The sequence below is a fragment of the Seriola lalandi genome, unplaced genomic scaffold, assembly GCF_002814215.2.
Source record: "Seriola lalandi dorsalis isolate HSWRI2012SDOR001 ecotype SW California unplaced genomic scaffold, Sedor1 jcf7180002054365, whole genome shotgun sequence".
Taxonomy (NCBI): Eukaryota; Metazoa; Chordata; class Actinopteri; order Carangiformes; family Carangidae; genus Seriola; species Seriola lalandi.
In genome coordinates this window covers 434576-450083 of record NW_019524918.1, presented here as the reverse complement: position 1 = coordinate 450083, position 15508 = coordinate 434576, and the positions used below count along the sequence as shown (strand labels likewise).

Here is a 15508-nt window from a genome sequence, read left to right as displayed (position 1 = left end):
TTGCTTATATCTGTTACTGCAAGTGTCCTCAAATGGTTGCGATGACAGCAGTTTCCACATTTCCCAAGTAATGAAACACTACTTCTCCTAATCCCAATTCTCTCCACAAAAACTGTGTACAATGTGTCTTGATTTACATTTTCAGATTCCACTTCTCAAATCAGAAAAAGGAGTGTATTTGTACAAATATCACAGGTAGGTTCAAGGCAAACCATCAGAACAAGGGTCTGTCTGGGATCAAAATCATGTACCTATATCATGTTTAAGTATGATGAACATTAGCCTATCACAGAAAAAAATGATATAAGTTGGCATCAGCGTTTGAGCTTCACCACAGTTAGAATAGGGTTTGGTGAAAAAAATAGATAAGTCTTTACATTTTATACTCACTCAAACAGGTTCAGATTGGACATTTCAAACACATATTATTATGCATTGAACAAGCAGTGGGATCTTCAGTGAAAAAAAAATCACACAGTCACTCAGAACTGCTGATGAGACAAAACACACTTTGCTCTTTCCCAAGTGTTTGCTAGTTTGGCTGGCCAGGACGATTTTGGAGCCTGGCTGAGGTCTCAGCCTCCTCCTACCTAAGCAGATTTTGTGTTGAATTATTACAGATAGGAGACTGGAAAGCATCAGCATTAAATGAGGAGATGGACGAGGGTTGAAAAATGTGTGCACCACAAATTGACAGCTTAGCATTTACACCCCGAAGTTAAGTCTTCTTCTCGTTGGAAAAAAACAATATTTCAGGTTATGTAAAATGTGAGTGGTTTTGGCTGAAAACTGGTTAAGTGTGATGAAGAGAAAGGAAAGGGATGACCCCGTTCTTAGACTCAATCCTCTCTGTCACTGAGGATGCAAATTGAAGAGGAATTAAAACCTCCAGTGTGACTTATCTCTATGCTCCATGTTTTATCTGTGTGCTGTCCACGCAGCTGTTTGATCTCTGCCTGTGCTAAGTAGCTGCAATCAGAAGGAGAGGGTGGTTTCTGTAGCAGCAAACAAATATCCCTCATCCACCCTGATCATATCTTTTCTCGCTGTCATGTCTGCTTTTCACCCCCCATATTAAGCATTTATAGGCAGTTTATAAACAATTACAAATGCTTTATAACACACTATAAGATGGTTGTAAGGATATTATGGGAAATTTTTAGTGTTTATGGATGGATTTGTCAACAACTCGTCTTTTGAGGCATCTGTAGCTTGTGTATTTAGTTAATGAATGATTTACATACGTTCATTACATTTTGATTACATTTGTAAATGAAGTATGAACAGAACACCATCTTCTGATGAAGGCCATGGGGTGAGGATTTGTGTATGTATCTAATCATAACATCAAATATGACTATAGCAGTGGTATACTTGTGTTATCAAACATTCGTCATTCACCAGTAACGGATGCTTCACAGGAGGCGTAATAGTTGCTGACAAATACCTTAATAAACACTTGAAAACGTGTCCTTACATCTGCTCACAACTACATCACAGTGATTCATAAATTATTTGTTAAGTGTTTACTGCTTATAAATGATGAATAGGGGGAGGTTAAAGTAAAATCTTAATTCTTTTTCAATATCTAAGCTTTCAGGCAATTCAGAATTAGAGCTTAATAAAAACTAAACTTTAAATGCCACATGTGATGCACATTTCTGCTAAATACGGTTATTAATGCATCCTCACTGCAGTGTGCAAGTAATTAGGAACCTTACAGAGCTTTGTCTCCCCCTAGTGGTGGGCAACTGATGTTACACCCTTGTTAAAACAGCTGGCTGCATTTGAATTCAGCATCTCAACGTCCAGTTATCATGTCCCTCGTCGTCCCACACTCCACTCTGCTCCATGGCCGTCGCGCAGCTTTCACAGAGGCCTTATAAATAGTACTCAGTACATCAAATATTCATCATCTCTATTCGTGCGTCCCTCTCTGCAGCAGACACATATTGCTGCTCCTGAAGCACAAGAAGGAAACGTCACTTACACAGTTAACCCACACAAAAAATTTAATACCCTTCGTGAGGGGATAAATGGTCCAAACTTTGACATACTAAATAGGGAGAGGTGTGATGACACAGGTTTTTAATGTAAAAACTTGCAGCCAACACCCAAATGCTTTGTAAAAAGTCATGTGACATATGACTTACTTACTTACATAGTTAGTACACATACACCAATGTTTTAATATACTTATATATGTCTTTTTTGTTTGTTGTCTTTTTATCTAGACCAGCCAGATACAGTACCGATTAATATACAGTCACATCTGGGACAATACCTATTTAACATCATATAGTCCGACTGCCGAGGAGGAATCCACAGCAGGTTTCCAGGTCCCTCCTCTCTATGCTAACATTAGAAATCGGCATGTGTAAAATTCTGTTCTTTTTTTTTTTTTTTAATTATTATTATTGTATAGACTGGTGGTGATACTTGTCCTTGTATCTCGTGTCTTCTGTGCAAAAGTTTTTTTTTTGAAAGAACCCAAAACATGATTGACATAACAGGATACCTGGCTGTTCACTTTACAGTTATGATGAAGTTTTTTTTTTTTGTTTTCTTTTTTTTACATTTTTTTTTTTTAAACAATTCAACAGTCACATCCAGATGCCACACCCTTTGCCATGTCACAGAAAAAGGAGAAAATTAAAAATCCAAAATAATGCTTCCCATTATCAGGGTGGGAGGCAATGATAGAGAGGAAGGTTTATGACTACAGTGAGCAGCATCCTCCATTCGTACATTTTTTTAGAATAAGGCACCGCTGCATAAAGAAAGGACATGGCCAACAAACCTCTCTGGGAGTATGATGGGGAGGCAGGATGAAGGGAGACTGTGTTCTTCTCCAGCAACTCACAGAAAGTTTGCATGTGTAAGTAAATGTGCTTGTGTTTATCGTTTGCTGTGTGCAGGAAAAGTGTGCGTTATATGGCATGTAGGCATATTTGTGTTTTTACATGTGTGTGTTTGTGTGTGGCTGAGCCATTTTTTTCAGCTACACTGTTTTCCTCAGACTGTGCTCTCAAGCATCCACTCGGTGCTGCTGAATGTAACTCTCCTGTTGGCGAGCGGAGATGACTCCACGTTGAGCTGGTTGGTGGACTTGTGCCACCTCGTCCTCGCTCTGCGTGGGTAACTATGACTCTGAAATATGGAGTAATCCCCACCGTCAAAAGAGAATCTGTGCCTAGTTCGTGCCAGCTCATTAGGGAGCAACCCCATGTTGGCCAGGGTACTTTTCTTGTCCTTGAGCCTGGGAGCCTCCTTGGTGCCAGCATTGGGACCTATGAGACACAGGGACATGGTGGAGCCCGTCAGGCTACTGTCTGTCTGCGTGTCCTCAGACGGGGGACCAGAGCGCTGTGCATCCAGGCTGGTTCTTCTCTTCATCTTGTCTACAGTCAGCGGAGGCAGCTCCACCTCCAGGATGGCAGTAGTGGCAGCTGGATCCTCCTTCTTCTCATTGTTCACTCTCAGCACCAGCGCCATGCACTCTTTGGGCGCCTGCGCTTCGCGCTGGCCTTCATCAGAAGGCTGCTTGGAGATGGAGCGCTGGAGCCGCTGCTGGCTGCCGTTGGTCTGTGAGTGCATGCTGGAGCTGACCTTGGTCTTGCTGTCCTCCGGGCTGCTGTAGGTCTTGTAACGGATCATCAGGATGATGATGAACACCAGCACTGAAGCAACAATTATACCACCGATAATGATGATCATAGTGCCTCCCAGGAACTGACTGTGCATGAAGCGGCACTGGCTGACCTCACTGGCCGTGTGGAACTGTACGCAGCCAACCACACGTGTGGCTGTTAATGATGTGATGCCATCGTCATAAACCGCCAGCACACAAAGGTCATACTCCCGCCCCGCGGCCAGATCATTGATTAAGAAGTTCTTACTGGTAGATGGGATCATTCTGCAGAGGAAAGAAACATGATGACGATGTAGAGGATTAATCATCAGAATTACAACACCCACATATACTGATTTGCATAAGGTGTATTAAATCACACAAAGGTGTCAGTTCCACACAACAAGAAGACAACCGGGCCATCGCAGCTCTAGCATTAAATATCACTCATTCTGGTAGAGAAACATAAAAAGTACTACACTCCATTAAAGCTGACAAATGAGAAAATATGTAACATTATAAAACAGCAATGAGAGGTTGCTCTATTGGGTATGTGTATAAAATGACAGTGAAAGGTAAACTGCACGGTGATAAACAAGGCAGAAGTGGCGCACTGTCTAAAGAAAATGCCACAACAGCTGCGGGCTGCAGGACAAGTGACGCATGATGTGAAGACAGTTTTGATGTGTGAATACCTACGGTCACATTTTGTTGGCAACTGCAAGATTACATGACTCTAAATACGAAGGAGAAAGGCATTGTCTTCAGGTCAACATTGGCGTTAATATAATTAGAAGCTTGTTCCTTTTCCCTAAAGGGAGATTTTGATGGTTATCATTTGTAGGTAATGATGTACCACCTAAAGACAAAACAACACTCAGCTCCATGCCTAAACTGGATGAGAAAATTATACAGGAGAGAGACTCATTATATCTGATAAAACCTAGGAAAAAAAGTCGACCACTGTTATTAACTCGCTCCGTGAACACATAAATCCTGCAATACTTTTCCGTACGCTAGCTTCACTTTATGTGCGTCACATGTTGCATAAGAAACACATCGAGCTTATTCTCTTATTTAAAACAATATTTTTGTAAGCTTTGCAAATGGTAGTTTTTATTCACCATTTTAAAAAGAGTGAGCTCATACTGCAAGAGCATGTCTCAGTTTTTACTTGTAACAAAGGGTTATTCATTTTCCCATTTTCCCTGAATAATCACTTCATACATACATATATTACACATTGCAACTTAACTACTGTATATTGTAACTTACTATGAGTAACTTGCCTATATTGCCCTTGTGCTTGTATTCCTCTCTTTGCTTCAACCAAGCACTGGTACAAAGTAGTTAAGGACATTTAATCAAGTACTGTATTTCCATTTTCTGATCTGTGTAGTTCTTTTCAGAGGGAAATAATGTGACAGCTGTGGTTACTAGTTACTTTTCACATTAAAATTTTAAGGTGATGAGCTTATAGAATTCAATGCAAGAAATTATAACCGGTAAATTAAACCGGTACTTCCCAAACTTTTTGGATGGTTACAAAAAACCTTCAGTGCCTTGTCACAGTTCAGATGTCTGTGAGTTTACAGAAGTTCCACCAAAGAACGATTTCCCCATTAAAATTCTCAGATGGTTTCATTTACTATTTGAAGCCCAAAGAGGTAAATTGTCCAAAAAAACAAACAACCACATAAAAAAAATGATCTTAAGACCCCTGAGGTTTAAGTTGTGATCCTCTGGAGGGGCGTGACCCATAGGTTGGAAACCACAGTATAGTAGTTAAAACTAGCTCTACCTCGACCAGTTTCAACAGTAAAATGTTCCTTGCACATTGTTGCATCAGTGTTAAAAATCGAATAATGTCATGTATAATAACATATCAGTCACATTATTCTGCAGAATTAGTTCTTTAACTTTTGATCATTTAAGTATGTTTTGCTGATAATACTTCTGTATTTCAATGATGTCAAATTTTGAAGGCGGGAATTTTGAAAGGACTATTTTTATAGCATGGTCCTGCTCCTTTTACTTACTGTAAGTAAATGATCTGAATACTTGTTCCACCACCACTGCAACCAAGCCTATCATTAGACAACCATATCTAATCGCACTCTGTGTTGCAACCAATTAATGTAGACACTTGCTAATGATATAAACAGTTACATGCAGTAAAATAGTTGGTCTCATGTAATTGTTGTCAAATTATGTTTTAATGATGCTGAAAAGGCCCTTTAGTCCTTTAGAGCACTGAAGTTCACAATCTATTCATTTGATTGCAACAATCTACTCAAACATCAGAATGAATATTGTTTACTAAACCTGTAAATATCTTAATTATACTGTACTTTTTATGCATATTACAATGCATTTTAATGTATTTTAATTTATGGAAAAATATTCTTTCTCAGTTTATCCCCCAGACTACGCTATAGGGGTTCTGCTTATTTTTGGACATACTTAATCATTTTGCATCTTTGGGATCCGTCAATCTGCTGTAGTGGACCGTTGTGTCATTCAGCAGATGGTAACTCCAGATGTCTCACCTTTCCTCTTGTCCCTCCTCTACCACCCTCCTCTCCCTCCATTCATCCACCCCCTGCACCAAGACTTACCTGTACACCAAAGTATCATCTGCTGTGCTGTTGTACTGAATCTGGTACATCCTGATGCCGGGGATATGGCGCTCAGATGGCCAACGGATCACAGCTGACGAGGAGGTCAGCTCTGTGACCATCACCCTCCTGTCCTGCTTGTCATAGCCCTTTGTGTCATTGCCAGATTTGGAGGAGGTGGTGATGTCTGAGAGACCGGGGTCCTCACGCATGTGGCCTGTGTTGTTAACAAACAAGGGTAAGGGGATCATGTTGATCTCAACAGCAGCTGTAGCAATGCCTGCAGCATTGGACGCCACACAATTAAATGCTCCGCTGTCCTTCAGCGTAGTGATGAGAATATCAAGGGTGCCATTATCATACAGGATGGTGCGGGAATTATTATGCACCAGCTTGCCGTCTGGTGATCGCCAGTGAATATCTGGGTCTGGATCACCAACAGCTTTGCATTTAAGAGTCACACCCTGCCCCTCCATCACATACGGCTTAGTGGAAAGATGTTTGGTGATGAGCGGAGGCTCACAAATGAACTCCTCCTCTTGGATGGACCAGAAGTATTTGTCCATGAGGTGCTCTGGTGAGGCACAAGTCTCCAGATCATCCTCTCTTGTCAGCCTGCGGAGCCACAGCAGTTCACAGTTACAATGAAGAGGGTTTCCACCGAAGCTTACAGCCAGAGTGGACGAGCTGGAGCCCTTGGCATCAGACAAGACCTGTGCGTGCTGGAACAGGCTGTCTGGTGGCAGCTTCTGCAGCCTGTTTGAGGTCATGTCCAGCCGGACCAGCTTGGTGAGCAGCGTAAAAGTGCCTGCTCCAATGTGATCAATCAGGTTGTGGTCCAGTGTGAGTGTGTTGATGTTGGTCATTCTGGCTATGGCTTCCCAGGGAAGGCTGCGCAGGTTGTTGTTGGAAAGATCCAAGTCCTCTATGGTGGAAACAAACTCATCAAAGGAGGTGGGGGCCACCTGGTGGATCTGGTTGTTTCCGAGGATGAGGTGCCGCAGGTTTATAAGGCCTTTAAAGTGGTCGCTCTTTATCACACTGAGGCGGTTTCCATCCATGTGGAGCGCTCGCAGGGATCGCAGGCCGAAGAAGGCATGGGGAGTGATCTGGCTGATGGTGTTTCGGGACAAGGTGAGGTGGACCAAACTAGTCATGTTGAAAAAGTCTTTCCTGCGGATGATGGTGATGAAATTGTCAGTTAGTCGCAGCTCGACGGTCTTGCGGTCAATGGTGGGGGGCACGAACAACAGGCCAGTCTTAGCACAGAGCAGAGTTAGAGTGGGGGACAGGTGCTGGCAAATGCAGCGGCCGGGGCAGCTGTACCCTTTCACCAGAGCTGCACAGAGCAGCACGCACAGAACCAGTCGGTCCATTGTTGATCAGTTTCCAGGTCCTGTGTGTGAGACAGATACAAGGAAATAGGAGAAACAGTGAGTTAAAAAATAGAGATCTCTGAATGAATAAATAGCATCATTGCCTTTATGAGACCTGCTACAAAAATCAAGAGTCTGACCAAGATTGCTGAGACTGTCAGCAAGGTATCAATCACAAAATGAAATGGAGCTTTTCTGAAAGAACGGCACCTGGGATGATGAAAGGCTGTGCCAATACTGTCAGAAGCTCGTGTCTCTGTAGCCTTTCAATGGAAATAACAGAATGGCTGCATTACCACTGAACCATATAATTTGTCGAATGATCACAGGACAGTTTTCCTATATCAGGTAACCATACCATGTACATTTCCATCATATAACAAGGTTCGTGTGTTTTTCTTGCTCTGAATTCCACATCAGGGTGGAGAATTAAAGGTAGAAAAGGGCTCTTGTCAGCAGTGCTCAAGGAGTTTTATGACCTTTTCATGCTCTATGCTCTCCCCCCAATGCTTCCGCGATGTACTGCAAAATTAGACAGAAACCTGTCATGTAAATCACGGCAACAAAAAGTAAAGGTGAAAACAGCGGAAATGCAGCTTGTTTTTCAAGTCTATCCAATTGAGGCATTATTGGATGATTCTCGGGTTTTGAGGATGCTCTGATTCTCTGATTCCCCTTTAGAGGTATTGATTTCTCTCTTGGAGAGAACACGCCTGTGGTGACAGGAGTAAAAAGTGATCCTTTGCTGTAATAACCATAAGAGACCCCAGTGGAGCACCAACAGTGATGTGCTGATGCCCACTTTGGTGTCCATCTTCACTGTTAATACCTTAAGCTGCGCTGTTGATGAGAGAACATGTTAACGCACATAAAGTAAACGGCTGACAACTGACTTCTCTTTTCTAGGTTTAGAGATCGACATAAAGGTTGCTTCAGCCTACCACCCCATCCAACCCCACAGGGTGACAGCTTTGATCCCTGCCAGATCCAATGTCTCAATCAACAGTGATGTCTGTTTTTTTTTTTAGAGGTCCAGCGTAAATATTTTTAATACACTCAAGAAATGCTGGCTGCGGATTTTAAGCACGATTTGAGTCTGTTTTTCAGCCCTTTTGATGCTCCATCCAATTTGTCATGAGTAATTTGAGCCTTTATATCCACGTTACGCTACATCGAGGTGGTGCTGACGTCTTTAACACCACCGATTTCGTCCCCCATTGTGCCCAAAGGAAAAGCATCTAATGCTCACAGTACCAATAGCCCTAAATTAAATTAGATTTAAAAGCGCCTGCGGTGAAAGTCATAGAATATTTAAAATGCCACATGTCAAATTCCGTAGGAAAATAAAGTATAAGCAAAGTTTTCTTCCTCCTCAGACTCTCAGACGAACTTAATTGTATGCTATGCACGAACACTGTTTTCACACGTCTTAAACTTTACAAACGTGGCCTGATGACATTGCCTCATGTCGTTGCTATGCGTGAGAGAAGTGAGAAATTGCAAGTGCACTGCTGTCGTTTTACATCAACCTGTGTTGCGTTTGCCAGCCAGCAATGAAAGGTCTTAGTTGCTTTTTTCATTTGAACTCGCGTCGTGCACACACGCACGCACGCAAACACACACACACACACTGGCTGGTTACTGTCTGACAGACAACAGGGCACCTCGTTAACTATGAAATACTGCTGTCCAATCAGAGCGCTCATTAAAATCTGGTTTTGTATGATGTCATTTTCTGAGGGACGTAGAACAGCTTGAAGCACAAGCTCAAACCAGTGGGATAGTGTGTTAAAGGTTGTTGATCAAATATAATCAACACTGACAGTATTACTCCTTTTTCATACTACTTTTCACTAGACCATTAAACGGTATTTAAAAAAAACACCAAACCCAAACTTTTGCTCAGTTTGTTTACACACTCCCTCCCTCCTGGTTCTGACTCTGCAGGCTTAGCTATAACCTCCATTTCCAGGACAGAACCACCTAACTGTCTGAAATTTCAAAAGATTTCTCCTTGTGCAATTTATTCAACAAAGAATATACAAGCAAGATAAAAATACAACTAGCTCACATAGTTATTTTCTCTGTTCAGTCATATTTATACTGAGGTTAAACAATTTCCTTGTACAAAGACACACACTAGGTGGTACACTGTGTGAGAAAATTTCCAAACCTCCAGAGAGAATTTATTTATTTAGCAACGCTCCCCTATGTTGGTAGCACAGTGTGCCTGCCTTGTCTAATTTAATTCTCTTAAATTTTCTTTTTTAAGATTCTGGGGAAGCTAAAACTACAACCGAGTTTGCTTCCTCTTAAAAAGGTTCCCTTAGAGCTACAATACAGCAGGGTGAGAGGGTTTCAACAGTGCTAAGATCTTTGGTTCAGATTTAATCTAATATTGTTGCCCAAGTTTGTTGAGTTTCATCACAATAGAGACCTCGCTTGCTTGTGTTAGTATTCAGAGAGTAACTAGGCCACAAAGCTCATGGTTTCTCAGAGGACCATCTGTGCCAGCGCATGTCCTGCCTCACCGTCGAGGATACTCTATTGATCTTTCAGCATCTCAGGGCGGGAGAAAACTTTGTTGCCACGGCAACTCTGGTGTAAAATGTAGGTCTTTGAATTGCATTAAGATGATGTTGAGTTGCCCGAAGAGCAGAGCTTCAATCTGAATGGGAGCTCAGAAGGTAAGAAGGGACGTACACGTCTGAATGGCCGAGTGAATTAAAAAGAAAGCTCTGCCTCGCATTTCTATTTCTGTTTTATTGCTTGATATTAGTGCCAGCTGCCAAATCTATAAGTAGACAATGGGAGGGAGCACAAGGAGAACTGGAATTTAGGTTTGTTTTTGTGTCCAGTCATGCAGGAGCACACAGGACTGCTTAGACCCCTTCAGTTTTATTTAAGAAAAGGTTGTATTCACATTCTGTAATATTCAGACACTAAAACAACTAGGCTATAAATGTTTTTTTTTTTAAATCACACATTTACATTCATCCAGGAATATAATGATACCCATGACACATACCTATATAGTCTATGCACACATAGAGATATAAATATGCACATACTGTCTGTATAAATGCGCCTATGGAGCTGTGAAACATCTGCAGAGCTTATGAAACAGTGCAGTCATAGCTTCATTTCTAAACCCCACTTAAAGTGTGTCCTCGTTTGCTTTTGAATATAGTAAGGTAAGCACTATAATTCATTATAATTGAAATTTGAAGATTTGCATATCCTAAGCCACCCATGAATGAACCTGCCACCATGCTCAAGTTTTCTCAAGTCTTGATCGGTCCCACAATCCACAAGCTTCTTTTCACATCTGTTGTCCTTGGCCACAAAAAGCCGTATTACTACAAGTTTGTCTAGTAAAAAGAAAATCATGCAGACATGCAGAAAACAGCCTGAATCTGAACCTCTGAACAGGAGAATATATGCAATTTGTTTAAAATTTTTTGACATTTGACTTTTGACTTGATCTAAAATAAAATGGGGGGAAGTGGTCTCAGACTTTTGGACCCCACTTTAAATACGTCGTTGTTATTGATCTGGTCAGAATATAACATTGTATGAATCTGAAAACTTCTGGAAATGCGGCACAGCAAATTGTGAAACAAAATAAATATTGTTTATTTACTTAACTTTGTAATATAATTATCTATATTAATATTGATCATTTGCCAAAACAAAGTACTAGTTTTGTTTTAATTATGCTTTTGTTTAATTTTGCCCCCATAACACAGCTTAAAATGCATGTCAGAATTAGTGAAGCTAATTTTACAGGGAGAGCTAAGTAGCTCTCCCTGTGGACACTAATGACTGATGACTCTCATCTGTATTAGAGGTGTATTAGCGCTGGTGGTTTTAGTTTCTTTAATGCCTGTGAAAGTTCTCCTCTGTTGTACCCTGGTTATTTGTGTTTTGTCTTAAGTGCAGTTTTTAATTTTTAGACATGTGCTTATGGTATGGGCTTCTTCAGAAGCTACACTGTTGTCTAGAAGACGCCTGCTGTCTGCCCTCCTATTGGTGGGTGTGTTTCTGACCTAGCTTCAGTTTGGGGTGATCCTTATTATTGATTACTGTGCATTTTGATTCTGAGTTACCCTGCTTGTACTGGGTGTATTTAGCTTTGTTTTAGCCGTTTGCACAGACATATACTCTTGAGTGTGTGTTGTTAACCACTGCACCAATAGAAGCAGTCCTTTCACCAGCTGTGTGGGGGTTTCTGTCCCTTGGTGCCTATTTGGACGTTAACTGCTTGAACAAGGGTTGTAAATTTTTCTGCTTTACATCTGGCTGTGTGGTAATTGTTCTCTTGCCTCTGATACTGGACCAAACTGGATAAAAAGAGGTGATGGCAACTACAGCTGGAGCAATTAGGCAACCAACAGAGGAATTAATCATCAAAAAATGCTGATAAATGATTAATTATTTAAATCAGTTATCAAGGGAAAATGACAAATGGTCTCTGGCTCCAGCTTATTAAATGAGAGGATTTGATTACTTTCTCTTTGTTATATCATTGTAAAAGGATATTTTTGAGTTTAGGATCGCCGGTTAAAACAAGTAACTGAGGACATCCCCTTGGGCTCTAGGAAACTGATTGTGATTTTTTACTATTCTGACATTTCATAGACTACACCTTTATTCAAAAAAAATAATTGGATTAATTAACAATGAAAACAATCATTAGTCGCTTCCCTAAGAGCAACACTGTTGACAGGTCTTGGAACAAAGGTTGGTAAAGTTTTATTTTACATTTCCTGTATTTGCCAGTTAAACACATGGAAACTTTCCTCACACTTTCTTAAAAAAATTGCTGATTTGGTATTTATATGTTAATTACTAGGACAGTTCAATGAAAGGTCTACACAATTTAGCACTGATTGTAAGGGAAATGGAGAAAGTGTCAGTCATTACCCTCTTATTACACAATCAAACAAAATAAACAAAAAGCCCTAATTCTTGATTCAGTACACAACGTGCTACAGTGAGTCATTTTATTTTACAGGTCCGGTCTTAGGTAGAAATAGTGTATGTAAAGATAAACGTAACATAAACGCACATCTATAATATATGGCAGTTCAACGTCATAAAGACTTTTTGTCAGTCTTTTTATGAAACTCTATGAAACTCTATGAACTATTTTTTACTTTACTACCACATAATTTACTATTTTTTACTTAAACACTTGACTATAACAAGCAATTAACATTTTCCCTTATTATTCATACTAAACTTTGAAATTTTGAAACTGATTTGAAATACCCCTGTAATTAACAATTAAATACCAGCAATTTTACAGGAAATTATAGGGAAAATTTCCAGGAAATTAGATGGAAAATACTGGACCTGTAAAGCAAAGCGTTACACTTACATTACATCTGATCCTGAGCACAGATTATTAAGATTATCAAATGTTACCATTCACAAAACACAGAACAAGCATAATTCTGCACAAGGTATGTACATGTGAGTACAGTATATTAAACACAAAGCCACCCACACACAAACACAGGAGAATACATGCAGAAACACAACAACCTATCTACACGTCCGTGTAACATACAGACAAACATGCTGAGCAAAGAGAGAGCGAGCAGTAAGAAGAAAAAACGAAGAAAATAATAAATTAATGCACAGTTTGGATTTCTGCCTCAGACACACTAATGTAAGTTTGTGTCTGTGTGTTTATATTTTTGTTCCCAAACATACTGAGAAAAAAACATGAGCAAAAAATAAACTTGCCTGCTTCTTATTAATGTTCTTATGGTTTACAAATTCTCAATAGAGCTCTGTTCAAAGAGGAGACACCTGAGCAGGTGCTTGTGAGAATTCTTCAACAATCAGCCGCTCGCTTAAAAATGACTATAAGTGAGAGCTTAGAAGGCGTCATAAACAATGCCGGAGGAATCAAATAAAGGCTGAAAGATGTCGTCTCAAACAGCCTGTCCTATTTCTGACTGTGTAACACCTTTCTGCCGCTGCACTCCTAACGCACAGCATCCCGTTTACACATTAAACAGAACGAGCAGCTGCAAGGACAATAACGCATTCGCACAACTTCTTTATTTAAACACAGCTGAATGACAAGCAGCTTGCTTTTTCACCTGCTCAGTTACACCCAAATACTGTAGTATAACTCCAACATAACACTGTTGGAAATGTTAATTAGGACGTTCCTGAATTCTCCAGGATGTTCTCATGATTAATTAACCAGACAGAAATAACGGTTTTACAAATTGAACAACTGAGGACAACTCAGTTATATTCTCATAAATCACAGAACTGTCACATGAAGCAAGCACACACCTCAGTTTCACAAAAATCAAATGCCCAGATCAAACAGTGTCTCCTTAATTATTGTCCTCTGTGAGAATAATGTATATGAATCTTAACTACCATCATTACACTCTACAGGAATGTGCTTATTACCTGTCAGCTTATATTCACTCAGAATGAAATGTGGCCTCACTTGATGTAATGTTGGGATCATAATGTGGTGACAGTAGCTTCTTTTTCCAGGGCAGCATACCTCAGATGATCTTTGTGGTTTTTTGTAATGAAAAACACCACTGACCTTTAAAATTTTAATTCATGTGAGAGCACGCTCAAGCTGAAATAATTAGTCGATCAGCATAAAATTAATCAACCCAATAGTTTCCCCTATTACTTAATTCCAGTTTTGTAGCTGTGAAGATTTGTAGCTTTTCTTTGCTGTTGCTGCTTGAATATCTTTGGTTTTTAGCCCGTGATAAGACAAAACAAGAAATAAGAAGATGTCACATTAGGTTTAAGGTACTTGCCATGAGAGTTTTCCACAATGTTCTGGCTTTTTATAGATCAAATAATTAAATTGGTCTCTTTTTTTTTTTTTTTTTACACTTTTTGGGTGTTTTATTTGAAGTCTTGACATCCATAAGAAGATATATTTGTGGTTGTAAGCCTCTCTCAGGCTTATCTCTGCAGCTCTAGTAACAACACGTTGGTGAGCCAATCAGAAGAGAGGCTCTGAGCTTCTCTTCTGATTGGCTGACCACTTTCTGAGAGACTGAATGAAAATATAGCAGATTTTAGGTAAACACTTTGATAAATCAAATCCTGCAAGGCTGGACAGTGAGTCCGGGTGGTACGGGCTTGGGGCATGGCTGAGAGAGGTGACTGCTTTGTTGTGACATCACAAAGTAACAGAAGAGTTTATTATATATTATACTACTGGTAAGTTACAAAGTCCTGATGGCTCATTTTAAGGCTCGGTTTCTGAATACAGGCTGTGTGCATTTCTCTGTGGACTGAATGCTTTAATACTTTTACAGTATTAATGTAGCACCTAGACCTGCTTTATAAAAAAAATGACATGGAAATCTCAATTAGTGCAATATGGGACCTTTAAGCCGAAATGGCAAAATTGTCTGACTAAACGACCAGTATGAATATGTCAAAATTATATCAATGAGACTGAAAAACCAAACGGAAAATAAATAATCTGCAGTTTAATGTATAATTAAAATAATCATTAATGGAAACCCTAGATTACAGTTACATTAGATGAAGCTCAAGCGTATTTTGAATGTGACATTGAAAATAGTCAGTGATCAAATATGGACAATGCCAGAGTTTGTCCTTACCTCACAAAAACATCTGTTCAGAGTATTGTAAGGATATTTTCTGGACATGACTTTGTCAGGAAGCTGTAAATACCAATTAGACTGTGCAGGCAGTGAACTGCTAGCTGACCTTGTGTGACTCTTGTCAGGATGCAGGCATAATTATTGACAGGCTGAGTTCATTGGAGTCAGTTCTGTCTCCACCAGTGGACGCCTAAAGTGAGGCTCCACAGCCCCAGGGATTTCTGGTCGCATCTCATCAAGGGGCGT

At 40.1% G+C, this 15508-nt stretch overlaps 1 protein-coding gene across 1 annotated transcript in view; it reads right to left on the bottom strand.

Moving 5' to 3' along the window:
* Positions 1-1994: 1994 nt before the first annotated feature.
* The window catches only part of lrfn1 (leucine rich repeat and fibronectin type III domain containing 1), a 103306-nt gene continuing 89792 nt past the window's right edge, over positions 1995-15508 (bottom strand). The window contains exons 4-5 of the mRNA XM_023408512.1: positions 6250-7645; positions 1995-3916 (exon numbers count right to left, since the gene is read on the bottom strand). Coding sequence (XP_023264280.1) covers positions 3016-3916; positions 6250-7625 — 2277 coding nt within the window. The 5' untranslated portion in view covers positions 7626-7645 and the 3' untranslated portion in view covers positions 1995-3015. The remainder of the gene's footprint in view (positions 3917-6249; positions 7646-15508) is intronic.